The 25,372-nt window shown below is 46.6% G+C and overlaps 1 protein-coding gene across 2 annotated transcripts in view; it reads left to right on the top strand.

The window, feature by feature from the left end:
• The window catches only part of BICD2 (BICD cargo adaptor 2), a 53,911-nt gene that overhangs the window by 15,886 nt on the left and 12,653 nt on the right, over positions 1 to 25,372 (top strand). For both annotated transcript variants that reach the window (XM_065878456.1, XM_065878455.1), the window contains exon 2: positions 22,771 to 22,983. In XM_065878456.1, the coding sequence (XP_065734528.1) occupies positions 22,771 to 22,983 (213 nt within the window). The remainder of the gene's footprint in view (positions 1 to 22,770; positions 22,984 to 25,372) is intronic.

The following is a 25,372-nucleotide window of genomic DNA, read 5'->3' as shown; positions in this document are numbered from 1 at the left end:
AATTTACCTATTACAAGACACAGAGTTGTTTGTGCTCCTGTGGCTGCCCTGCCTGAGGGTTGTCCTCACATGCCTTCCAGCCCACCCCATCCAAGACAGCCCTGCCGACCTTCTGCTGCAGTGATTAGGTTCTTTTCTAGACTTGCATATTGACGGGCTACACCCAGGTGGCCTTTTTGTCTGGCTCCTCTGAAAGGCATCAGAGCTGTGAGTGAGTGTTGGTGGTGGCTGTTCCCTCTGAGCAGCAGTGCCTGAGTCGTATGCCTGAGTCACCAACACCTCCCCTTGGAGGACATCAGGGTCACCTGTGCAAGGCTCTGTGTGGACCTGCATTCTCAGTTTCCTCGGTGACACCCGAGGGACAGAACTCACTTCCTTTTGTCTAGGACAGATACACACAGTTGGCCACCCTGGTCCCTTGGCCAAAAGGCCAGCTCCTCTGCAGTCTCTGCCCCTTTATTTAGCTAGTGCTTGAGGGTGGCAGGGCTGTGCCAGGAGAGAGGTAATCTCCATAAGTTATGTGAAGTAGGACCAAGGACCAGCACGACCAGCCTCAGCCAGATCTGGGGATTAACAAGCACTGCCCCAGTAAGCTGGAACATTCCAGATTCCAAGCTTGAGACTGGCAGAGCTGACTGGCAGGTGGGCCTGTACTTGGGAAGGTACATTTCTGGCTCCTGGTGTGATTCTTAGGTGTGGGCAACTGAACAGCAGAGTCATGGGTCCAGGTGCTGGTTCTGCCTTCCAATCTGTTACGCCTCTTTCCTGCCTTTTCTGGCAGTCCCACCTGGGAAGTCATACGGAGTTGCTTGTTCTCAGAGTTCAGTTTCTTACCTGTGAAAGGAGATCCCTCCTGTGAGAGAAGCTAATGGGCTCATGTTGACACAGATTGTGAAGTGCACAGGCCTCGGGTTATTGCCCACCCTCCTGGGCCTCTCCCACCTGGTTCATCTCTTCCGTGGACTCCCGTCAGAGCTGGAAGAGGGGCCTGGGAAAATGGGCCTTGGAGCCATTCTGTTTCTGTGTGCTGTGTGATTCGCAGGGTCTTTCTCAAGGACGTCTGTCCTGGATGCATCCTTATTGATTGCCAGCTCTAGCCCTTTTTATGCCCCTCTCTCCCTACCCCATCCGGTCCACCATCCAAGCTGGTACTTTGTAGCTGTTGTAACTTGTTTCTCTCCAGTTGCCAGCAAGACTGTGTTCCTGCATGGGGCAATTGGAAGCATATGGCCCAGAGTGAGCATGCAGTCCATTTTTTTGTCCCATTTCCTGGCTGGACCTTGCATTCTTATGTCAGGTTTTTGCTGAAGTGCATTTATGGAAAGTTGATCTCTCATTGTCTCTCTGATACCTTCTGTTTCATTAGTAATGAGTAATTGGTCTCCCTGGGCTATATTGAGATCTGGGGTACATTTGGTTTGGGTTTTGTTAATCTTATAACTGTAATTACATACAGTAAAACGCACAGACTTTAAGCGCATGTGCACACCAACCCAGGCACATTTGCATCCTGCTTCCTGTTCTTTCTCATCACCAGGAGTGGTGGTAGCTAAGGTTCTGAGCATCTCACCTCATTGTACATTTAGATAACATTGCAGATGTTGCATCCTTTTCAATGGTTTGTTTCTATTTCAGTATGCAGTTTCATAAATCATTTTGTTTACTTTTTGAGATATAGTTTACTTCCTATTTATTTTTAAGCCCTATTATAGTTTTGACAATGGTTAAAATTAGTTTTTATTGGAGTATAAAATATAGAAACTACACAGATCATACTTTTACAGTTTGATGTTTCCATTACAGCTCCACAGATGGAGCAAGGAGCATGTTGTCAGCATCCCAGAGACTGTTCTCTAATGCTTGTTCAGGGTTAATAATTCAGACACTGCCCCATACATTGATCTTACCTGTTTTCGACTTACTCTAGGCAGTCCTACAGACCTTGGGTTTTGTGTGTTCACTCAGCATTTTCTATCTAGAGACACTGTTGCCTGAATTTGCAGATTGTCAGCACTCATCACTGGCAGGGTTCCATGTGGACACACCATGCTTCCTTACCCAGGTTTGTGCTGTTGGACTCTGTGCCTCTGTGAGCATGCATGTAGATAGCACCCAGGGTGGGCACTGGCATTTTCCATGTTAAATTCTGGCCTTTCTGATCTGTGTGTCCTAGTCGCCATCCTGGTGCTAGTTTGCATTTCCCCGTGGACCTTTCCTATGTTGACTGCCTATTTGGAAACCCTCTTTTGTGAGGAGCCTGTTCAAGAGCTTTACCCTTTTTTCTGTGGGGTGTCCACTTTTTTCTTCCTGATGTGTCAGAGTTCTTAATATATTCTGGACATGAATCTTCCTGTCCTCCAGCAATAGTTCTGACCCTGGTGCAGCAGAAGGAGCTGGTGTGAGGGGGTAGGGATGGCCCAGAGTCCCAGCTGTGCTTCTGCCCAGGATAGCTGAGCATGATAGCTGACAGCTTGACATGGCCCCGGCCTCTGGGACCCTTAGTTTCTTCTTCCATAAAATGGGAACCAGAATTCTCCTGAGAACTTTGAGCTAGGCATTAAGTGAAATAATAGATTTAAGGAAAATTATAAGAGTGGTAGCTATTATTATTACTAATATTAATCTTTTTTTAAATGGGAGGAGATCTTACACCTACTAGGATGGGTAAAATCAAAAGACCAACAATAACAAGTGTTGATGGGGCTGTGGAGAAATCAACACTGGAATGGAAAATGATATGCTGCTTTGGCAAGCAGTTTGGCAATTCCTCAAAATGTCAGACATAGAATTACCATGTATATGTACCATCGGTTCACTCCTACATATATACCCAGGGAAATGAAAATATGTGTCCACACAACAACTTGTATGTAAGTGTTCACAGCAGCATTATTCATAGTAACCCTAAAGTGGAAACAACACAAATTGTCCATCAGCTGATGAATGGATAAATAAATGTGGTCCATCCACATTTACTGTTTTGTAATACTATACAGTGGGATAGTATTTGACAGTAAAAAGAAGTGAAGTGCTGGTACACGCTACAACATGGATGAACCTTGAAAGCATTATGCTCAGTGAGAGAAGCCAGTCACAGAAGATAACGTGTTGTGTGGTTCCCTTTATATGAAACATCCTGAATGTCTAAGCCATAGAGACAGAAAGTACATTGGTGGTTCTTAGGGTCTGGGGGAGGGGAGCTGGGGAGTGAATGCTAATGGGGAATGAAAATGTGGGTTATGAAAATGTGAAGTTAGATGGTGGTGATGGTTGCTCAACCCTGTGAATCTACTAAAAACCACTGAATTGTACATGTTAAATGGGTGAATGTTATAGTATGTGAATTATACCTTAAATTTTTTTTCATTGGAGGCAAAGGGGAGAGAGTCTCTTTGCTAAATCATCTGGATAAATTGCACTATTGCTCTCAAGTAATCCCAGAGGATTTGGGGCAGCTTCCTTCAGCCTTATAGCTGTGGTGTCCCAGACACATGAGCTCCAAGTGACAAATCAGGCACCTTACTTACCCTTTTAGGTTCAGCCCTTCTTGTTAGCCTATTTATCATTTTCTTTGAATATCATTTTCTGGTTAAATTAATATTCAAGGTTAATGTTTTTTGATGTTGAGATTATAAATGTAATTGTTTTTTTTTAAGTACGTTTTCCTAGCCTAATTTAACTTGGGAGGATTGGAGATTTCTAAATGACCTTTTTGGAGGTGTTTCTTTGTGCGTTTTCTGGAGAAAATTAGGCAATCAGACCTGCAGACAATATGGAATTAATATATCCTTTCTTCTGTTTCTTTCTTCCAGTCTCTGAAGTGTGGTGGCAGGTTATCTTGCCTTGTCCTTTTAAGTGGAGTGGCTCTAGTCCTTGTCCATTATTTATTAACGCGTTCTGTTCCTTGTTAAGTTGGCTCTCATTTTAAATGTCTAGGTAGATTTACTGCAGCTATAGGTGCTCTTTCTATGAAATTAAGAAAGAAAGTTACCATATCCATTTTTCTAAAACTTCAGTTGAGGAGTGAATTGAAAGCATCTTTGTGCAGATGACATTCTTACATCCTTTCTAAACATTGGTTTGTCTGTGACAGGGATGTTGATAGTTCACCTTCTGACAGCACTATATGGTTTACTTCTGTGCTTGCTTATCCTGATCCTGAACAGGCGCCAAAGCAATATTTTTAAATTGAATTAAATTAGTGCCTCTGGTTTTGTGTTCCTGGGGCAGGTGACTGATTCCCAAGGTGAACTGTTGGCTTCTGTTTGCTGAGGTCTCACCTAAGTTTTTGCATGCACAGTCAGCCCAGGTGTCCTCGGACACCCCCCCACCCACACCAGCTTTTTTTTTTTTTTTTTTTTTTTTTTTTCCACACCGGCTTTTGAAGGAAGGATTTGTGGATCTCCTCTATGAGTTACAGAGTGTCCATTGAGCCTGTGATGACTGCCCCTCCCTCCCCTCCCCCTCATCCTGTCTTGTGCTGTGAGTGGACATGGAAGTGGACAGAGAAGTCCCAGGTTCCAGTCCTGCAGCACAGTTCAAAGTTCCAGGGAGTGGGGTGGCAGGGCGGAGGGGACTGGCTTACAGCTCCCTGTTTTAGGGGCATGTGCTTTTCCTATGGATATAATCATCACCAGCTTGAGAAAATACACTAACTTAGTGGCTTTTTTTTTTTCTTTTGTTTTGGGTTTTTGTTGTGTTACTTCCCCTTTCTAAGACCTTTGCCTCATTACTTTGTTTAGTTTCTGTTTCTTTTTATCATTAATATGGATTTTTAGTGTAACCCCTCCCGCAGCATGGTACTGCTTTGGCAGTGATCCCCAAGTTCTGATATGAGATGTTTCTATTTTTTGTTTATTTGGTTTCCTGTTGTTTGTTCTGTATGCCCTCTCTGGTCCAGACATGACTTAAGAGATCAATTTCCATGTGTTCGGGTGTGAACTGATTTTATTTAATAGCTTTTGTTTTCTAGAACAGTTTTAGGTTTACAGAAAACTTTTTGAAATACATTTAAAATTTTTTCTACAGTGATGCACACGTATATGTAGTTATATTCCCTTTGTCAGATGACTGTGATATCACTCTGTCCCATTGTGATACCATTTCCTTAGGAAAAAGCTTGAAAGGAAGCGTGTGCCCTTCATCCTTCTGTTGAGTCTTCTTTACGTTGATGCTAATTCTGACTCATTTGAACCCCGGTCGAGTTCTTTGCCAGTTGACACGTTCTTGCATGTCTACCATTATACAGTATTTTGTACCCGGCTGTTTTGGCCAGTGAATTAAGTGTTGATAGGTTTAATCAACCTTTGAGAGACTTTAATCTCCTAATGCTATAAAATCTTTATCTCATAATGTTATAGAGCTTGGTATTTGTGTCCAGTTCATAAGCCTTAGTCCCGTTTTGAGGTTAATGAGGCTCACGTGGTTTCTTGGGGCTGACAACCTCGCACAGAGAGTGTGTGGCCCCATATCACAGGTCCCCCCATCATGTCTTCTTTCCATTTCTCAGAGTTGCCAGATCCCCCTTGACTCAACCGAGTGGTGAAGCCCTGTGGTTTGTATGTACTAGTTTTGGGGTGGGGGAAATCCATCAGCCGTCAGTATCTGCTGAACTTCTGCGGCAGTCTGCACTGAACTTGAGTTACTGGTTCCTCTTCCTTACCTAGCTCCCTGCATAAGGATTGGGAGGGAGGCCAGCTCCCAAGGCTGCTCCTTCCTGCCTCAGAGCAGAAGCAGACAACTACAGCTTTCTACTGATTAGTAAGTGCTCTGTGCTCCAGGTGGGGCTGAGCCTGGGCCGCCAGGTCCAGCAGGAACAAGTGTGCCAGCAGATGGTGACCATGTGGAGTGATGACTGGAGGGAGTCCTCCCTCCCTGAGCACCAGCTGCCATGTGGCCCAGCTCTGCCCCAGGCTGGTGCCCTGCACCTTGGGGCTCTCAGCACACATTTGCTCTGAGGAGCTGCTTCCCAGGGTGAGGTTCTGGTAGGGACACCACTTAGAACCAGAAAAGAAGTGAGGGACACTTTAGGGACTTCTCACTCAGGTTGGGGGATAGAGAGAGGCTGTGGTGCTGACTGGTTATAGTAATCAAGACCATTTGTGAGCTGAGGGTGGGTGGTGTTTCTGTCCATTCAAGTGGTTCCCCAGGATGCCAGACTTTGGAGTCCCAGCTGGGATAGAATTGGGTCCTGAGGGCCTGACAGTGTTGGCTCTCCTGGTACCACTGGCACCCACCTGAGGCCAGACACTCAGTAAGCATGCTCTTGCTAACGGCAAACTGAATGCTACCTGGAAAGGTCCTTGTGAAGCTAGCCGGTGGGATTTCCTATAAGCCTGCACAGGAAGACGATGTGGGGTGGGTACATAATGACCATCCCCAGCCCCTGGTCCCAGGAACAGGATTAGGCAGGAAACCCAACAGAGGGGCCTGGATGGGCAGCTAACAGAAGTGGGGAATTTCCGGGATGCCCACACCCTGCTTGGTAGCCCTTCAGGAAGAGGTAGGAACTGCTGTGAGTGGATGGGGCTGGGTCAGCCCAGGAATTCCAACAAGCAAATCCCAGGCTTCATTTTGAAACTGCTTCCTGGAATCACGCCTTACCTCCTGGAAATGCTTATTAGTCCGGTTCTCCTCGTTTGGCATGTATTGTGCCTGTTGTATCAGATCATCACCCGAAAAACTGGTTCACCTCTTTGTGGATATCAAGCCAAAAGACACGACCAAGCCAAAGAGCAGGAGAAGGAAGGGTTTATTACTTGGCAGCAAGTAAGGAGAGTACCAGGGATCTTTTCCAAAGCAGTGTCTCCCCAAACATCAAAATTGGGGAAGTTTTTTCCTTTTCTTATTCAATATTATTTTCACTTTATTACTCAAGAATATTTCTGAGCTGGATAGTGTGGCAGAACCCCTATCAGATTTGTCAGTGAAAAGAGGCAAGAGGAAATGTAATTCTGCGGGCAATATAATAAAGATACAGTTTTAAAGAAAAAGGGCAAAGAAAATGTAAATTTGGTCTGTCTTCTTACCTATAAAGAAGGTAGGCACAGGAGTAAATTATTTTTTATGTTACATTTATTTCTAAAGGTTTATAAGATATGATTTTAAAATGGGTGTATTTTATGGTTTCTATATTAATTGATACAGACATAGCAAAATACCTATGTGTATAAACTATTTGGCCAGTATCTGCTCACTTCATACCTTTAAGAAAGAGAATATAAGGTTATTTGCAATAATAATTAACTAGTTAATAACATAAAGCAAGCTAATTTTTTTTTTTTTTTGTGGCACGTGGGCCTCTCACTGTTGTGGCCTCTCCCGTTGCGGAGCACAGGCTCCGGACGCACAGGCTCAGTGGCCATGGCTCACGGGCCTAGCCGCTCCACGGCATGTGGGATCTTCCCGGACCGGGGCATGAACCCATGTCCCCTGCATCGGCAGGCGGACTCTCAACCACTGCGTCACCAGGGAAGCCCAAGCTAAGATAATTTTTAAAGAATGTTGACCTGAAAAAGTGTAATGATTCTCAGTGTAGGCGTTCCTATGTGGAACAAATTATGTGTGAATTACAATACAGTTTAAAAGTACACATGCATATAACTATCCTCTAAAGAGCCTTATAATTTTTGAAGATAAATCTACCACATTTCTGAATAATGTGTTTCAGTCCATAATAATCATCAAAAAACGATCAAGGCTGCCTTCCACATAAAGTGCCCTCTGCCGGACAATATGGGGAAATGAAGAGCTCCATCAAACTGACACTTTGCCATCTGCATTGTGAGATTATGTTGCACAGAAAAGTTCAATTCCTAAGTGATGTTATACTGTATTGAACAAATATAGAGAATTCAACAATCATAAAATTCCCTCAAGAATTGAGGAAGTTTTGGGCTTCCCTGTTGACGCAATGGTTAAGAGTCTGCCTGCCAATGCAGGGGACACAGGTTCGAGCCCTGGTCCGGGAAGACCCCACATGCCGCGGAGCAGCTAAGCCCGTGCACCACAACTACTGAACCTGCACTCTAGAGCTCGTGAGCCACAACTACTGAGCCCACGTGCCGCATCTCCTGAAGCCCGTGCACTCTAGAGCCCGTGCTCCACAAGAGAAGCCACCGCAGTGAGAAGTCCGCACACTGCAAACGAAGAGTAGGCCCCGCTCGCCGCACCTAGAGAAAGCCCGCACGCAGCAACGAAGACCCAACACAGGCAAAAATCATAAACAAAAATAAATAAATTTATTTTTTTTAATTGGGGAAATTTTAAGATAATGGCACATGCATATTCATGAAGGGGCTTGGGCAGTGTATGCATATTCATAAAGGGACCAGAGCAAAGGAGAAATCAGCATAGAATTGGGGCACAGATCGATAGAGTCCAGGCATTAGTTGGAAGTCACAAGGGTCAGAAAAGGTCCATATCATTATCTCTTAGGTTCCAGTTGATCTGTTGTTTGAGCACTTCAGGCCAATCTTTACCATTGAAACAGAACTGGGAGTCTTTACAAATATATATTATCTTTGTTATTATTATTTCTCTTACTTGATAATAGGGAATAATTTGTTCCCACATTCTTTTCTTCCTTTAAGATAATTACTGAGACCTGCTCAAGGACAAGCGCTGTGACCAGGCTTAGATCACAAAATGTCTTTGGCCAAAAATGGCTTCTCTTATGTCAAGAAAGCCATGCCTGATTCTTTCTCCAGGGACCCCCTACCCTATCTGCTAACAAGATGGCCAGGCTGGGTCAGGAAGAAAGGTCCTCCAGAGCAGCCCTGTTTGCAGCCTGGTTCCCACTGCTGCTTCTGCCCTGCTAGGGTCAGGAGCCAGGCTTGTGCTCAGTCCCCTCATGCAGACTTGTTTCTGGCCCCTTGTAGGTGTGTCAGAGACTAAGGATCAACCTCTTTGAGCTAGGACTGGTGACCCGTGCTCATTGCAGAAATGCTAACATTGTTCTCTTGATGGGAAGGGGAGTGGGCAGTGAGGACACTGCAGAGCAGACTCTTACCCAGGGTCACTCTTCAAGCCCTGGCAGTCTTCATAAGTGGGCTCAATGGGGCTTATTTCACCTGGGGCTCAGGGCCCATCAGCTGGCTTGGGACTGGGCATTCTAAATACAGCCCAGTTTACAGTTGGGCTCAGCGAGGGGAGGGACCTGTCCAGACTCACAGCCAGGATGGACTTGTCCAGACTCACAGCCAGGATGGAGCAAAGGCAGCAGATGCCACAGTACTCATACCTTCTTTCCTGCCCAGTGAGTGCTAGGGTCTGCCATGGCCGAGGAGGAAGGGGCCTTCTTGTTCAGGGCTCAGAGGCATGGCATAAGGACCCAGCTCTCCTCCTAGCCCACCTTGTCCTGCCCTGGGCTTTCGTCATGCCCATCCCTGCACCTGCAGCACCCCTTATCCTTCCAGGCTCTGATCCGATGCACATTTCCTCCTCTGCACCTGGCTTAGGGATGGGCCCCGTCAACATACACTTAATAGTTTTTCTATAGTGAGCCACAGAAAGTGGATGCCAGGTGATGATGAGGTGCTGGCCCAGACTAGGGGTCAGCAAACTGCTGCCTGAGGGCCATATTTGGCTTTCAGTCTGGTCTTGTAAATAACATTTTACTCATTTTTGCCTCTGTTGTCTACGGCTGCTTTCACACCACAGCAACAGAGTTGAGGGTCATTGCAACACACCCCATGCCTGTGTGATGGTTAATTTTGTGTGTCAACTTGGTTGGACTAAGGGATGCCCAGATAGCTGGTGAAACATCATTTCTGGTTGTGTCTGTGAACATGTTTCTGGAAGAGATTAGCATTGATTCAGTAGATGCCTCCTCAAGTGTGGGTGGGCATCATCCAATCCATTGGGGGCCTGACTGGAACAGAATGTGGAGGAAAGGTCAGTTCACTCTCTGCTTGAGCTAAGATGTCCACCTTCTGCCCTCAGGCATCGATGCTGCTAGTTCTCTGGGCTTTGTACTCAGACTGATTACGCCACAGGTCTGCAACTTGCAAACAGTAGATTGTGTGACTTCTCAGCCTCCGTAACTGCCTAAGCCAACTCCTATAATAAGTCTCCTCTTATGTATATCTACATATATTCTCTTGCTTTCATTTCTCTGGGCATCCCTGACTAATACAGATTTTGGTGCTGAGAGTATGGAGCTGTTTCAGCTCTCTTCCTGTTTGACTCCCTGTTCCCTCCCTCCTGTCCTTGTCTCTGCCCTGGATGCCCCACCCAGAGAGCCTATGTGGCAGCCAGGGCTTCTCTGGAGGGACCTTCTGTGTCCGAGGGCACCTGAGGTCTGTGCCCTGATCCAGGCAAGTTAGGGAGAGGCGGATGGGGCCTTTTACCTGGAAAGTCCACAGACTCCCTGTAGACACCAGGCTCTTGGTCCCTGTCCAGTTGCTGACCCCCGTGTGGGCCATGTGGGCCTCACACCCATGGACTGAAGGCAGAAGCCCCAGCATCATGCTAGCCTGCTTCAGCTTTCCCATTTAGCTGTGCTCCAGTACAACTTTAGCTGTAGAATGAGGCTTGGACCAGACATGGGCCACAGTGTGCTGACCTCCATTCTTCTCATCAGGTGGAAGAGGCAGGAGCGGGGCTGTTTGTCTACTGGTGGGTCCCAGCCCTTGGTGGAAGCAGAGGTTTGGTTTGTTGCATGAATGTCCTCATGGGAGTCTGCTCCCTGCCAAGACCCCACCCTCATAAACAGTTGATGGTCGGCTAGTTGTCACCCTCCCTGCACTCACTCCATCCCCTCTGTGTCCTGCTCTCTGGGTGCCCTGTGCTCTGGACCATGCTGCCCTCGATGCCTCACTGCCAACACACCGAGTTTGGTGGCTGCACTGAACAGCAAGGTGGGGCCACCCAGAGCCTGAACTTCGTGACAGGAACTCATCCTCTCTTGTCTCTAAGGGCTCCCGCAGTGAGACTTCAGGCTTGAGAGAGGGAGGGTCAGGGTGGTACCGGTCTCGTTTACCAAGGTGTGCAAGTGCCCTGGTCGCTGAGCCGTCATCACTGTTGCCACTCCACAGAAACTAGGCAGCATGCTAAGTTACTTGGGGAAGCCCCCAGGCCTGACTCCTATCCTCACCCAGCCCCTCTGCTCCCCACTTGGGTCTTCCTGCCCAGGCTGTCCCTGTGGTCTCTGAGACTCTCAACTCCTCCATTCTCAGAAAGCGGCTCCTGATACTTCCCAGAGAGCCTGGGATCTCCTGCCTGGCATGTGCTCACACCGTTCCCCGGGCTTTGGCCCCTCCCACCACATTTGGCTTTGAAATCTTACGCCTGGAACCCTGCAGCTCCCCTTCCTGGGCTGAAGCTTGCCCTTGGCCCCCTCCCCATTTGGCACATGCAGCCTCCCCCACCATGTCTGGTTCTGGCTCCAGGTGTCCACATAAATGTGGATGTACTTGAAGCAAGGCCCAGCGTGACCTCACAACTGAGCTCACTGGGCCTGGGAAGCTTCGGAGCAGTGGGCAGGGTATGGGCTGCAATCCTGTGTCAGGAACAGCGTCAGCCGGCTCACAGCTGGAGCAGCCCTGAGGGGACATCACAAAGGCACTAACACCGCTGCCTCAGAGTCAAAACAGGCACGCTGTGGTCCAGGAGGTCGTTGCCTTTCTTCCCCAGAGTGGCAGGAAATTTTGTGGACAGACCTGGGATGGAGGCCAAAGCTGGGCCCCTGAGCTGCCCAGAAACTTTTGGAGGCCCTCCAGTAGGCACCGGCCTGGGAAGTGTGCAGTGAGGTGAGGACAAGCATTTCCGCAGCTGGACACCCCAATCACATGGTAAATGGTGCTGCTCTGAGTGCTTCCTGGGATAGGGAGGCAGGTTTTGAGATAGACTCAAGCCTGCACAGGATGGTGCAAGGTGGGAGTAAGGATGCTTTGGTCAGAAGAAATTCAGACAGGTGGGCTGAGTGACCGGGGCATAGATAGTCTCCACTTCTCCCAACTTCAACCTCCTGGCCTGTGAGCTGGGGCAGTGAGCATAAGGGTGAGGTCTCCAGGTATGATGCTTCAAAGACATCCAGGTTGTTGTCTTAGCTTTATTGAAGTGTAAGTGAAATACAATAAATTGCATATATTTAAAGTATTCAGTTTGATAAGTTTTCATATGGGTGTATACTCATGAGGTCCACAGTGTGATCGAGATAATGAAGGTATTCATCATTCCCATGTTTCCTCATCCCCATTTGTAATTTCTTTCCTCCCCATCCCCAAGCGACCATGACATATACATTTGTTTGCACTTTCTAGTTTTAAATAATGGAATCATACGACACATACGATTTTTTTTTTTGTTCTGGCGTAATTTTTAGATGTACCTTTGTTAATGTGCATATCAATAGCTATTCCTTTTTGATTGCTGAGTAGCATTCCATTGTGTGGCTGCTCCACACTTTTTTTTTTTTTTCTCCACACTTTTAAAAATCTATTTTCCTATTGATGATCATTGGGTTGTTTTGAGTTTTTTGTTTTGTTTTGGCTGTTACAGATATACACATTCCTATATGAGTCTTTGTATAGACAATATGCTTTCATTGCTCTTGGGTAAATACCTAAGAGTGGATGGCTATGCCATATGTCAGATGTATGCTTAACTTTTTAGGAATCTGCCAGATTCTTTGCCAAAGTGGTTGTACCATTTTACTCTCCCCATCAGCAGTGTAGGAGAGTTCTAATTGCTCCACCCTCATGCCAACCTTGATAGGGTCAGGCTTTTTTTTTTTTTTTTTTTTTTTTTTGCGGTACGCGGGCCTATCACTGTTGTGGCCTCTCCCATGCAGAGCACAGGCTCTGGACGCGCAGGCTCAGCGGCCATGGCTCACGAGCCCAGCCGCTCCGCGGCACGTGGGATCTTCCCGGACCGGGGCATGAACCTGTGTCCCCTGCATCAGCAGGCGGACTCTCAACCACTGTGCCACCAGGGAAGCCCCTCTTCTGCCCATTTTTTATTGGGTTATTTTTCTCACTGAGTTTTGAGAGTTCTTATATTCTGGATACAAATCCTTTATCAAATGTCTGATTTGCAAACATTTTTTTCGCAGTCTATGACTTGTCATTCTCTTAACTTTCCTAACAGCATAAATTTGTAGTTTTGGAGTCCAGATTACCAGTTTCTCCTTCTGTGGGTCATGTCCAAAGTCACCAACATTTTATCTTGTTTTCCCCTGGAAGTCTTATATTTTCAATGTTTAAGCCTATGATCCATTTTAAATTACTTTTCATATATGCTGTAAGGTATGGATTATAGCTCATTTTTTTATATAAGGATATTCATTTATTCCATCATCATTTGTTAAAAGATTATCCCTTCTTCACCAAATTGCCTTTGTACCTTTGTCAAGTCAGTTGGCCATACGTATGGGTCTATTTCTCAATTCTCTGTTCCGTTCAGTACCTCTGTTTGTCCATCTTTATGCCAATAGTATGCTCTCTTAATTACTGTAGCTTTATAATATTGAAACCAGTTAATGTTAGTCCTACTCCTTTGTTGTTCTTTTTCAAAGTCATTTTGATTGTTCTAGGTCCTTTGAATTTCCATAGGAATTTTAGAATGAGATGTTCAATTTCTACCAAAACAAATACTGGGATTTTGATTGGCATTGTGATGAATTAAAAGATCCACTTGTGGAGAATTGACATCTTAACAATATTGAGTCTTTTGGCCCATGAATAGGTATATCTCTCCATGATTTAATTTCTCTCAGCAATATTCTGTAGCTTTTAATGTATAGGTCTTGCACATCTGTCAGATTTAAGCATAAAATATTTTTAATGCTATTGTAGATAACATTTAAAATTTTTTCACTTTCTGATTGTTCAATCCTAGCATATAGAAATAAGCTTGATTTTTGTATATTAATCTTGTGTCTTGCAGCCTAGCTGAACTCACTTATTAGTTCTAGTGGCTTCTTTGTAGAATTCTTTGGATTTTCTATACAGACTGTTGTGTGATGTGTAAATAAAGACAGTTTTACTTCCTCCTTTCCAATCTAGATGCCTTTGGTTTTTCTTGTTTCATTGCACCGTAGGCTGGGAACTCCAGTGCAAGGTTGAACAGAACTAGGGAGACTCAGTTTTTCGTCGTTAAATAATATTAGCTGACAGGTGTTTGGAAGATGCCCTTTATCTGGTTGAGGATGCTCCCTTCTGTTTGCTGAGAGTGCTTATCAGGGATGAATGTCAAATTTTGTCAGGTTTTCCTGCATCTTTTGAGATGATCCCATAGATTTTCTTTTTTTGTCTTAATATACTGAATTACATTGTTTTTTTCCTAGTGATTGCTAATCAACACTACATTCTTTGGATATACCCCTCTGGATCATGGTTCCTTATCCTTTTTATATATTGGTAGATTTTTTTGGTTTTGTTTTGTTTTTGTTTTTTGCGGTACGTGGGCCTCTCACCGTTGTGGCCTCTCCCATTGCGGAGCACAGGCTCCGGACGCGCAGGCTCAGCGGCCATGGCTCACGGGCCCAGCCGCTCTGCGGCATGTGGGATCTTCCCGGACCGGGTCACGAACCCGTGTCCCCTGCATCGGCAGGCGGACTCTCAACCACTGTGCCACCAGGGAAGCCCTATTGGTAGATTTTTGTACTGTCTTTGGTTTTGGTTACAGGGTAATGCTGGTCTCATAAAATTAGGTGGAAAGTATTCCCTGCTTTTCAGTTTTCTGAAAGAATCTCTGTACAGTTGGATTTATGTCGTTCTTAAATGTTTGGTAGAATTCACCAGTGAAGCCATCTGAGCCCAGAATGTTCTCTTTGGGGATTTTAACTACACATTCAATTGCTTTAGTACATATAGGACTATTCAGATAATCTATTTCTTCTTGAGTGGGCTTTGGTAGTTTTTGTCTTTCAAGGAATTTGTCCATTTCATCTAAGCTGTCATGTTTGTTGGCATAAAGCTGCTCATGATATTCCCTTATTATGCTTTTTAATGTTTGTGGTGCTCCTTACCCCCACCCCAGTTATTCTGGCTAGAGATTTATCAATTTGATTAATCTTTTCAAAGCACTTGCTTTTGAATTAATTTATTTTATCTATATTTTTTCTATTTCATTTGTTTCTACTCTGATCATTATTACTTCCTTTTTTTCTTTGAATTTCATGTGCTCTTCTAGTTTTTTGTTTCTGTTTTTACTTTTTATTGAGGAAAAACATACAAAGCACAAAGCATAAGTGTGAACTTCCAGATGCTGAAAACACCCATATAACAAGCACCCAGATCAAGAATCAGAACATCTCCAGCCCCAGAAGCCTCTTTCAAGGGCCCTCCCCCAACCCAACAGTCACCACTGCCCTAATACCAGCAGAGATTAGTTTTACTTATTCTTAGAACTGTATATATAAATGGAATCATACAGTATATCTCTTTTGTGTCTGGCTTCTTTCACCCAATATTATATGAGATTCGTCTCTGTTGTCTAAATAGCAGTAATTCACTCATTTTCATTTCTGTGTAGTATTTCGTCATGTGACTATATCATAATTTTTCCTTCTGTTGACAAAACTTGGGAACTTTCTGGGTTTTTTGTAAATAATGCTCCTATAAACACGCAGGGTCAGAGAACAGGTGTGTGCTTAGTGTTAGTAGATAATAGTTTTCCTAAGTGGTTGTACCAGTTACACTTCCACCACCAGAGGATAAGAGGTCATGAGGGCTTTAGGCAGGGCATAACAATATGTGTCCTAGTCCACCATCCTGCTGTCCAGTGTTTGTTGAGCAACAACAAACAGTGAATACACAAGCACACAGCTGAAAAGAGAGACAGTTCTGACTGGGGCTGGCTGAACTCTCATCACCTACCATGTGGGCCCAAAGACTAGCCGTAAACAAGAAACAGCTCCTCCCCTAAGTAATACACAGTCTATACGGAGGGTTTAAAACCATGCTCCCAGTGGGGTTTATAGGGTCTGTGTTTAGTACAGAATTTGTGTCTGGGACATAGAGGTGAGGAACATGGCAGCCACCAAGCAGGACTTGAAGGCCTTCATCCCTCGGTCTGTAGAAGGCCCAGAGAACGTTTGGGCTAAGGCCTGGAGGAGTGTTGTCTGGAGAAGACGAAGCATGGTGAGCTGGGGTGAACGTGGGGCTCTTAGGAGCTTTGCACCTGGGGCCTAGGCTCTTAGCCTTGTGAGCCTCAGTCGTCTCATCTGTTAAAAGGACTTAACCCCACAGGGCTTTTAGCTGTACCTTGAGCTTTGTGTCCATTACCTGGTCTAGTTTTTAAGGTGGAAGTGAGGTTATTGATTGGATTGGTGTTTGGTTTTGTTTTTTGGGTTTTTTTTCCTGTAACATAGTCATTTAGTGCTATAAATATCCTCCTAAGTCCTTGCTATAGTGGCGTGGCGTCCCACAAATTCTCACATTCATTTCATTTTCATTTAGTTAAAAATACTTTCTAGTTTCACTTTTGAATTCTTCTTTGACCCATGTGTTGGTTACGTGCCAAATATTTGAGGATTTTCTAGAGAGCTTTACATTATTGATTTCTCATTTAATTCCCTGTGGTTAGAGCAAATTCTCTGTATGGCCTGAATCCTTCGGGGGCATGTTTAATGGCCCAGAATATGGTTTGTCTGGGTAAATGTGTCATTGAAAAGAATGTGTGTGCTGCTGCTGTCGAGTGGGAGATTCTACACATGCCAATTAGGTCAACCTAGTTAATAGTGTTGTTCATGTCTTCTGTGTCCTTACTGATGTTCTGTCTACTTGTCCTATGAAATCTTGAGAGAAATATGAGGAGGTGGATGTTGAACTCTCCAACTATAATTTTGGATTTATCTATTTCTCCTTGCAGTTCTATCAGTTTTTTTTTTTTTTTAATTCTATAGTTACTCTGATGTTTTTTTTTAAGTTATCCTTTCTTTTTATGTATGTATGTATGTATGTATGTATGTATGGCTGGCTGTGTTGGGTCTTCATTTCTGTGCGATGGCTTTCTCCAGTTGTGGCAAGCGGGGGCCACTCTTCATCGCGGTGCGCAGGCCTCTCACTATAGCGGCCTCTCTTGTTGCGGAGCACAGGCTCCAGACGCACAGGCTCAGTAGTTGTGGCTCACGGGCCTAGTTGCTCCGCGGCATGTGGGATCTTCCCAGACCAGGGCTCGAACCCGTGTCCCCTGCATTGGCAGGCAGATTCTCAACCACTGCGCCACCTGGGAAGCCCAGTTCTATCAGTTTTTGCTTCATAGAATTGTAAGGTTCTCTTTGTGACTTAGACTCCTTTTTTTGGCTGTGTTGGGTCTTTGTTGCTGCGCGCAGGCTTTCTCTAGTTGTGGCGAGTGGGGGCTGCTCTTTGTTGCGGTGCATGGGCTTCTCATTGCAGTGGCTTCTCTTGTTGCAGAGCACGGGGTCTAGGAGCGTGGACTTCAGTAGTTGTAGCACGTAGGCTCGGTAGTTGTGGCTCACGGGTTCCAGAGAGCAGGCTCAGTAGTTGAGTTGCTCCACGGCATGTGGGGTCTTCCCGGACCAGGGATCGAACCAGTGTCCCCTGCATTGGCAGGCAGATTCTTAACCACTGCGCCACCAGGGAAGTCCCTAGACTCATTATTATGAAATGACCCTCTTTGTTGCTGGTGATATTCTTTGCTTTGAAATCGACTTTATCTGATATTAATAGAGCCATTCCAGCTTTCTTTTGATAAGTGTTAGCGTGGTTTATCTTTTTTCATTCTTTAACTTCTTTGAACAACTTTAACGGCTTTATTTATTAATATAATTCACTTACCATACAATTCACTCATGTAAAATGTATGGTTCATTGGCTTTTATATTCAAAGTTGTGCATCTATCACCACAACCAATTTTAGCACATTTTCATTAGCCCCAAAAGATACCCCTTTAATTGTCACCCACTCCAACCTCTCAACTCCACCCCCTGCCATGGGCAACCGTTGATATGCTTTCTATCTTTATAGATTTGCCAGTTTTGGACATTTCATATAAATGGAATCATAAAATACGTGGCCCTTTGTGACTAGCTCTTTTCACATAGCAGAATATTTTCAAGGTTCATATATGTTGTACTGTGTATCAGTAATTCATTTCTTTTTATTACCAAATAATACGCTATTGTATGGATAGCCCACATTTTATTTATCCCTTCATCAATTGCTGGACATTTGGGTTGTTTCCACTTACTGTCTGTTATGAACATTTGTGTACAAGTTTTAGTGTGGATATATATTTTCTTTTTTTTTTTTTTGAGTCTATACCTAGGAGTGGAATTGCAGAATCATATGGTAATTCTATGTTTAACTTTCTGAGGGTGTGCCAGGCTGTTTTCCAGAACAGCTGCACCATTTTTCATTCCCACTAGCAATGTATGAGGGCTCCAGTTTTTCCATACCTTCACCAGCACTTGTTATTTTTCTTTTTTTAAAATTTTATTTTTCAATTATATCCATCCTAGTGGGTGTGAGGTGCTATCTCATTGTGGTTTTGACTTGCATTTCCCTAATGTCTGCTGATGCTGAGCATCTTTTTATGAGCTGATTGCCTTTTTTTTATATGCTCTGGATACTAGACCCTTATCAAATGCAAAATTTAAAAATATTTTCTACTGTTGTATAGGTTGTTTTTTCACTTAATAGTGTCCTTTAATACACAGATTTTTAAATTTTGATGAAGTACAATTTATCTTTTTTTTTTTTTTTGCGGTACGCGGGCCTCTCACTGTTGTGGCCTCTCCCATTGCGGAGCACAGGCTCCGGACGCGCAGGCTCAGTGGCCATGGCTCACGGGCCCAGCCGCTCCGCGGCATGTGGGATCTTCCCGGACTGGGGCACGAACCCGTGTCCCCTGCATCGGCAGGCCGACTCTCAACCACTGCACCACCAGGGAAGCCCCCAATTGATCTATTTTTTTCTTTTGTTACTCATGCTTTTGGTGTCACCTGGAAGAACCCATTGCCAACGAGGTCATGAGGATTTATCCCTATTTTCTTCTGAGAGTTGTAGTTTTAGGTCTTCCATTTAGGTCTCTGAACCATTTTGAGTTAATTGTTATATATGATGTAAGGAAGAGATCCAGCTTCATTCTTTTGCATGTGGATTTCCATGTGTCCTAGCACCATTTGTTGAAAAACTATTCTTTCATCACTGAATTATTTTTGCACCCTTCTCAAAAATCAATTGACCACATATGTGAGTGTTTATTTCTGGACTCTTCTGTTCTGTTGGTCTATGTTGTCTATCCTTATGCCAGTACCACACTGTTTTGATCACTGTAGCCTTACATTAAGTTTTGAAATCTTAAATTTGAGAATTTCAAAACTTAATATGAGTCCTCCCACTGTGTTTTTTTTCAATATTGTTTTAACTGTTCTGGGCCCCTTTCAGTTCTGTATAAATTTTCATTTCTGCCAAAAAAGGTCATTGGAATTTTGATAGAGATTGCATTGAATCTCTTAATTATCTTTTAAAGGGATTTACATAAGAAGAAGAACAAGCCTTTTATATTTACTCACGTAGTCACCATTTCTGGTGCTTTTAACTCCTTGTAAATCTAGATTTCCATCTGGTATTGTTTTTCTTCTCCTGAAGGATTTTATTTAGCACTTTGTAATGCATATCTGCTGGTGATGAATTCTTACAGATTTTGTATGTCTGGAGTCTTTATTTCACCTCTATTTTTGAACAGTTCTCACTGGGTATGGAGCTACAGTTAGTAAGTTTTTTGTTTTGTTTTTTCAAGATGTTGCTCCACTGTCTACAGGCTTGTCAGAGAAATCCTGTGTCATCCTTATGCTTCCTTCTCTATAAGTAGTGTGTCCTTTTTCCTATGGCTGATTTTAGTTTTTTTTTTTTCCTGCATCACTGGTTTTAAACAAGTCTGTGATATGTTTAGTGCAGTTTTCTTCGTATTTCTTGTGCTTGGAGGTTGATGAGCTGCTAAGATTTGTGGATTTATAGTTTCCATCAAATTTGGAAAAATTGCAGTCATTATTTCTTGAAGTTTTTTTTTATCCTCATCTCTTCCTCTCCCATAGGGACTCTTAACTACCCGTGTGTTGGGCTCCTTGCAGTTATCCCACAGCTCGCTCACACTGTGTTTGGTGTTTTAGTCTTTTTTTTGTCTATGTGTTTTACTTTGTGTAGTCTTATTGCTGTTTCTTCAAGTTTACTAATCTGTGTTGTGCAGTTTTCCATTAGTCCCATCCAGTGCCCCTTTCATCTCACACCTTGTAATTCCATCTCCTCTACCTTTGGTTGCTGCTTGGCATGGCTCAGTGTTCCTGAGTCTGTAGAAATCAGTCCCGCCCCGTCTCCCGGCTCTGTCACTGTGTCACTCTGTCCTCTCTTTTCCTCGTGGACTGGCTTCTCTGCCCCTTTGCAGGCCCAGTCACCAGTGATTGGGTGCCAGGTTCTGGGTTTCACTGTGTTGGGAGATGGTGCGGTTGTTCCTGTGTGTGTTCGTGTGCTTTATTCTGGGATATAGTTTGATCCTTTCATGTTTTGCCCTTAAGCTTTGTTGGTCGGGACCAGAGAGCATTTCCCCAGCTCCACTTTGCCCTGACCTGCAAGGGCTCTACCTGCTGCCTGTGGGTTAGGGCTTCCCTCTTGCTGGTAGGAACAAGTGCTGCTTACAGCCTCTGTCCCTATGGGTGGCCGTTTCCTGGCTTCGGTGGCTTCCTCACAGGCTTGCACTGACTGTCCCCTGCGAGGACTGAGGGCCCCTCTGTTCAAAGGTCTACTGCCTTCACTGCCTTGTCCACTCACTGTCTTCCAGTACCACCTCCTTCTCTCAGTCCTGCCAGGCCTCAGTTTCTTTCTGCATGGTGGCTGAAGTTCCTTCCCGGAGGAGTGGGAGGGTGTCATGGAGCTTACCTGTGCCCTGCCTCTCACTGTCCGGTGTTCAGTGACTTGAAAACTATTGCTTAGTCACATAAACTTCCCAGTTGTTTTTAGTTTTCCACATGGGAGGGAGATCCAGACTCTGTGAGTGTCTTGTCTTGGCAGGGAGGTGTAAGTCTCCAGCTCCATTGTCTTTGAAAAGCTGCCTGGGTGCTCATGGGCCCCAGGCTGGGAGCTGGGTGGAGGTGAAGATTCAGGCCAAGGTGTGAATGTGTGTGTGTGTGTGTGCGCGCCCACGCGTGTTTAGCCATCCCACCTCAGGATAGCCTCTGAGGATGACATGGTGCCTCAGGAGACGTCGGTGCTCCAGCTCGAGATCCAAGGGCGTGTTCTGCTCTGCTTACCCCGTTAGGCTTGTCTGGAGGTTTGGAGAGACACCCATGACCTGGCTGATGCTTTCCAGTACACCTGCCCCATGGGTTGGGTTCTTCCTGCACTTCTGCCAAGTTCTGGTTCGCCCAGGGCTGGTGTGCAGCTGGGGGTTGGGGCTGCCACCCAGGATACGGCAGGTCCTATGTAGACACAGATTTGTACTTTAGTCTTTCCCTGGGACCAGGATGGAAGAGGTGGAGGACAGCAACAGAAATCATAGAGCTGAGCTGACTTGATTTAAAAAGGAGCCTGTGTCTTCACAGAGCAGGTTGTCAGTGGCTGAGAGCAGATGAACAAGACTCGCTCTTGGGAGGGAGAGCAGTTACCCTGACCATACCCTACCCTACTTTATTTAGCCAGTCCCCTGCCAACAGAGAAACAAGACACTTTCTACATTTTGATTTTTTATATTACAAACAGTCCTGCTCAGTAACATCCTTATACATGGCATTGCACATTTTCCCAGTTGTTTTCTTGGACTAAATTCCTAGACTTCATATTAAATAATAAGTGAATGAAAATGTTTCTGTTTCTCTCAAGAGATAAAGCCATCATTTTCTTTGCTCTTTAGGAGCCCTCTCTCTTTTATTTTTCTTCTGTGAGCCAGGAGTCCTGTAAAGAGACAAGGTCTCCCCTCAGAGGTCTGCATGGGGTGGCCAGTGGGAAGGGAGTCCCTGGGGAGGACACACACTACAGGCCTATGTGGGTCACGTCCTGGCTACTGTGGTGGTGCAGGGTGAGAGGGAAAGAGAAGCAAAAGTGCTTACTAGGGGCCGTGACACCTGGGGGGACACGGCACGATGGCAGGTCCGAGCCAGCCGGGACCTGGGGCATGGACTTGGGCAGGCCAGCACCAATCCTGGGTGTACTTGCCCATGGGAGCTCCTCCCTGAGCCAGCCACATGCACCTTTGCCTCTTACAGCCCAAAGCTCTTGCTGGGTCTGGGGATGGTGGGTCCTCTCCCCTCTGGTATTTTTATCTCTGTGCTCAGGCCCTGGACAGGTGGGCAGGGTCTCCTGACTAGGACACACATGGGGACCTGTTGGCTGATTCTGAGTGTTCTGGTTCACACTCCTGTCCCCTCACTTGTGCCAGGCTTGGGCTTCCACCTTCCCAGGCCTTCCCAGGCACAGGTGTCTCCCAGGATGAGTGAATCAGGATCAGGCAGGGGAAGGGCACTTCCCTGAGTCTCGGTTTCCATATCTGGAGGGAGACCTCAGACCCACCCTGGTTCTGGGGGCTTCCCTTCCTGGCCCTGAAGTGGGGCCAATCTGCTGATGGGGGCCACACTGGCAGAGATGGTGGCTGGGGCTTCCTATCCCTGCCTCGCCCCAGTTCCTCCAGCCCGTCCCTCTATCCCATCCCACCAGGGCTCCTCATTAGCCCCACTCCCAGCTCTTCTGTAACATCACAGCCCTCGTGTAGCCCTTAGGTATCTTGCTCCTCCTGTGTCCCCCTCTTCCCCCACGTGTCTGGCCACAGGGTTGCCTCCAGGCTCCCTCTCAAGAGCATCTCATCTCCTGCAGGCATTTGGACAGGCCCACACGAACCATAAGAAGGTGGCTGCGGACGGCGAGAGCCGGGAGGAGAGTCTGATCCAGGAGTCAGCTTCCAAGGAGCAGTACTATGTGCGCAAGGTGCTGGAGCTGCAGACAGAGCTGAAGCAGCTGCGCAACGTGCTTGCCAACACGCAGTCAGAGAACGAGCGCCTGGCCTCAGTGGCCCAGGAGCTGAAGGAGGTAAGCAGCAGAACTAGGGTGGGCTGCTTGACTGTGGGTGGGTGGGAAAACAAGCCAGTGCTTCCTGGGGGCAAGGCCACCCACAAGTTGTTCTACTCCCTGCCCAGTTTTATGTGGTTCATGGTGGTCCAGGAAGGGCTGAAGGTGGCAGGATCCCAGCTCTGCCCTTGGGCTGATGTGAATCCTGGGTTCCTCATGTGAATAACAGAATTATAGTGTCCACCTGCCAGCTCATGACAACAAAATCAGAAGGGACCACCACAGATAGCTCCTAGGATCAGCTCGGCCCCTGACAGGGGCCTGGCCATGAGAGGCGTGGGCCGGTGGAGAGGGGAGGGCAGGCATCTAGTGCCCTCTGAGAGAGGTGGGAGGGTGGACCACCATTCGCAAGATGGGGTGGGACAGCATCAGGGGAGCAGCAGAAGTCTACATGAGCTGCAGTCCTGGCTGTGGCCTTGGTGGGGGGGTCCCTGGTTGTTAGAGCCCACAAGTTCTCATTAGAAAGGGCAAGAGGCCTTGTTCTGGGCTGTGGGAAGACCCACTCTCTGGCCTCTATTCTCCTGGGTTGGGGCAGGGGGGGAGCAGTGACAGGTGACCAGAACAGCAGATGGTTCTGAGCGGTGGGCAGCTCTGAGGTCGACACCTCAGATGTGAGGATGTATGACAGTCAAGGTCCCACAGGGCTGGGAGGGGACACTGGCAAGGTTTGGGGCAGAGCCCAGGATCTGGCAACAGTGGGGAGTAGTCACCCACCCTGGTTTGGGATCAGAGATCACCAAGGCTTGTGGGCCTGGGAGGAACTTGGCTGGATCCAGGGGGAGTGCATGATCTCATTTCCTCCCACAGGAGCATTCTAGTCAGGGTGGGGAGAAGGGGCCATCGGAGCTGTAGATTTGACCACCCAAGTTGGAGACTAGACTCTTTGCTGGCTAAGCACCCTTTTCCGGAAGAGCCAGTAGAGGTGCTCTGCCCAGCCCAGACTCATTCTGCTCCTTCCCCCTTCTAGAAGGGGGCAGTCAGGAGCGTGGCGGGGGACTTGCTGACTACTGGCTTTGGTGTCAGGAAATGAGCTCAGCCAGTCCCACACACTGCTATTAAAGAGCAGGTCTGGTTGGGCCAGGATTCCTGCTGTTCCTGTTAGTGCTTCAGGAGGAAGCCTACATCCTCAGTTCATACATCCTCAGTTCAGCTTTCTCCTGAGGCCCCACCTGTGCCCCTGATACATCCTCAGTTCATCTTTCTCCTGAGGCCCCACCTTTGCCCCTGATCACTGTAGGAGCTCTGTAGGATCACTGTGGAGCCATGCCAGGTTCTTGGTTGGAGTGGAGGCTCTCCATCACTGCCTACTCAGACTAGAGCCCTGGTCAGTGTCCCCATGATTTGCTGGCTCTGTCTGTACTCTGCGCCCATCCCACTCAAGTTACTCTTCCTGCTGGTCCTGGCCCTGCTGCTTCTGCCTGAGCTCCTCCATGGCCGTCCCCCATCCTACAGGAGGCTTGCACCAAGGCTCGGGCCTGGCTGAGGAGCCTGCATCATGAGGACACAGCACCAAGCACTGTCCCTGATAAGCACCAACCTGTACCTGTCTTGGTGTGACCCAGCCGAGGAGGCTTTGCACAGTCTCCATAGGAGATGCCCCTTCCACAGAAGGTCATTTCCCTCCCTGTGCCTGGTCCTGCTGCCGTCCATGTTCAGTGACTGATGGGCCAGCTGTGCTGTGCCCTCTGACCCCCACCCCCATCCCCATCCTTCCACCCTGCGATAACTGGCTTAGGGGTTCAATCCCCCATGCCCAACTCTCCAAGAGGAACTTGTGGCCTCCATCATGTGACACGTGTAGCAAACATGCTCAGCATGTGAGACAGTTCCAGCTACCCCATAACTTGTCCTCTCAGTGACGCTGTGGGCATCCAGTTACTTCCCTCATCTCACAAATTGGGAAGCCAAGGTGCAGAAGGTTTGGCTGCATGCCTAAAGTCAGTGGGTCCTGACCTCTGCACTGTGAATGGACGGGCCCTGTTGACTTCTGTCCTGGGACATGGCCTTGGGCCCCATTTTGCAGATGGAGAAGCAAGAGACCCAAGGAGCTGGGCACGGCCACAGCTGGCTGGAGGCAGAGTCAGGTCCTTGGCACATGCCAAGGCCTTCCACGGATTTGCCTTGGGAATGGAGGAGTGAGGGCTTCCTGGCGAAGCAGGACTGTGAGTTGTGGAGGGGTCAGCAGCATCTGCCCAGTGGGACCCCCTACTAGGAAAAATCTTTCTGTCCCATTGGACCCTGGCCTTGCTTTCCTGGTGGACTCTGCACATGTCAGGCCCTGCACAGGCCCAGGAGTAAGTGACAAAGATGTCCCAGTAGAAGTCATGTCGGTTGTCATCTCCCCTGTCCT

This window comes from Phocoena phocoena, chromosome 6 (genome assembly GCF_963924675.1).
Source record: "Phocoena phocoena chromosome 6, mPhoPho1.1, whole genome shotgun sequence".
NCBI lineage: Eukaryota > Metazoa > Chordata > Mammalia > Artiodactyla > Phocoenidae > Phocoena > Phocoena phocoena.
This window is presented reverse-complemented; position numbering and strand designations above follow the sequence as displayed.